Here is a 1,996-nt window from a genome sequence, read left to right as displayed (position 1 = left end):
ACACGGAGACGTAACAATATGTATATTGTAAGTGTGTAATATAAGCATGCACATTTATTATATTTCCAGAAATGATTCCCACAACCAATAAATATAAATTCCCATTTCCAGGATTGACTCCCCAAAACAAAAAAAAATCATAGTGTAATACTAATACTACAGCATGCAGACACCCTGGTTTACTAGAACTTAAACTTAAGTGTAGCAGAAATTATGTCATGCACCTATGTATTTCTGTGGATTTTTCAATGATAATTATATTTTTATGGCTGACTTTTCCAAAACAAATCGTCATCTCTGTTAAACTATATATATATAAATCTCCATTTCAATAGTACTACTGAAGAGGGTTTTGGAATTTCTTACTTGAACTTTTTTATCTTTATTTATAATTTTATGTTATTTTCTATAGTAAATTGTGCATGTGTAATTTACATATTGTATTTCTTTTTATTTTTATGGGGAAAAAATGTGCTTATTAATATTACTAAGAAGTAAGTTGTGAATAGTAGTAGTAGCAGTAATACTAAAAAGTGAATTACACCTATCTTTAAAATGATTTTTCGTTACGGCGTTACTGTTCTTTCACAGTCTCAAATAAAACTAGTATTTATAATATAAATTATAAGTTGTAGACCCATACCGTAAAGAATCGTTAAAAATCAGCACACAATGAATATCCATCTCAGAAAAGTTTACCTGTTTTGGGGTACGATACCAAGTATATATCATCTTCTTTGGCCTCAAAATTGGATACTTTGCTTTCCAAAAATCTTAATGCAAAACTTGGGAGACTGAAGTGGTTATAATAGTAAACATCGAACGTTTCTGCTAAACTTGGATCAGCTGAACATACTTCCATTCTTAACTATAACTTCAAGTATAAATTAACTTAGTTATAAGTCTAATGGATAATCAGTGAAAGCTAGGGCCTATAATATAATATTAAATCGTTTAACGTATTGACGCTACCATCCAGATTCAATCTCAAACCTGATTAATAATAATATACTGTTAAAGCCGTTATCGAAGGCTTTCTCATCAACTAGTAGTAATACAGACACGTATCAAGACAGTGATACAGCCCAATTAATCTAATCTTCACAACGTGAAAAACAATCCAACCCTGACCTATGTGATAACGACGAAGTGCAACACTGCCAAGTGCTAATACACATTATCCAACAGCTTGAACACAATAATAATAATAAAATCACTGCATCCTGGAACAAGCAAAGATTTCCTTACTTGATGCTTTTATCAGCACGTACAGATCTGACATTAATTCTCTCTACTTCGAAAAAATCTACAGAAAGAAAAACTTATCCAAAGAAGAAAAATATACTTAAAGTTTACCATCATTATACTTATAGAAACGCAAAACAATGTGATTAAACCATACGTCATGAAACTTATTGAAAGGTGTTGTCGTCGTTTGGAAACGTAAATTATACATTGAAGAAGGATTAAAACTTTCTACACTTAAGTCCATGATGATCCTACCCCATCATTCTAACAGACTATCAATTAAAGCAATTAAAATCTTATTTGCCCAAAACGATCTTCATCCAAATGCCGTTGATTTAATTATCCAATACCCAAAATGCTGCCATTTTATATTCTGCCAAAGATACACAAGCCTAATAACCCAGGTTGCCCAACTGTCCTGCTTATAGCTGTTCCACAGAATCAATATCTAGATTATTAAACCTCTTATTCGCCAATTTCCATCATTTGAATAAGCTAGCACTAACGTACTCAGTATCTTATATAATATTACACGTTCTTAATATCCTACATTATTGTTACGTCTCTGTGTTCGTTTGTTAATTTTCCGTAGAAATTATTTCCGAAAAACTTCAGCAATACAAGTATTTTCTTTAATAAAACTAGTTTATTCTTTCTCAATACAACTTTGCAATACACTTAATTTCCACAGTCACTTTAACTTAAACAAACGCTATAATTCACAACGAACGATTCACGCACTCTACCT

At 31.2% G+C, this 1,996-nt stretch overlaps 1 protein-coding gene across 2 annotated transcripts in view; it reads right to left on the bottom strand.

Annotated features, from left to right (window-relative positions):
* Positions 1-1,680, bottom strand: part of LOC106457243 (sulfotransferase 1C4-like) — a 26,088-nt gene extending 24,408 nt beyond the window's left edge. The window contains exon 1 of one of the 2 annotated variants that reach the window (XM_022383072.1): positions 700-1,680. In XM_022383072.1, the coding sequence (XP_022238780.1) occupies positions 700-862 (163 nt within the window). In that variant the 5' untranslated portion in view covers positions 863-1,680. The remainder of the gene's footprint in view (positions 1-699) is intronic. The other variant, XM_013916636.2, reaches the window with a different exon arrangement.
* Positions 1,681-1,996: the final 316 nt, after the last annotated feature.

This window comes from Limulus polyphemus, unplaced genomic scaffold (assembly GCF_000517525.1).
Source record: "Limulus polyphemus unplaced genomic scaffold, Limulus_polyphemus-2.1.2 Scaffold306, whole genome shotgun sequence".
NCBI classification, from domain to species: Eukaryota; Metazoa; Arthropoda; class Merostomata; order Xiphosura; family Limulidae; genus Limulus; species Limulus polyphemus.
The sequence above is the reverse complement of the archived record's forward strand: the minus strand, read 5'-3'. Positions and strand labels throughout refer to the sequence as shown.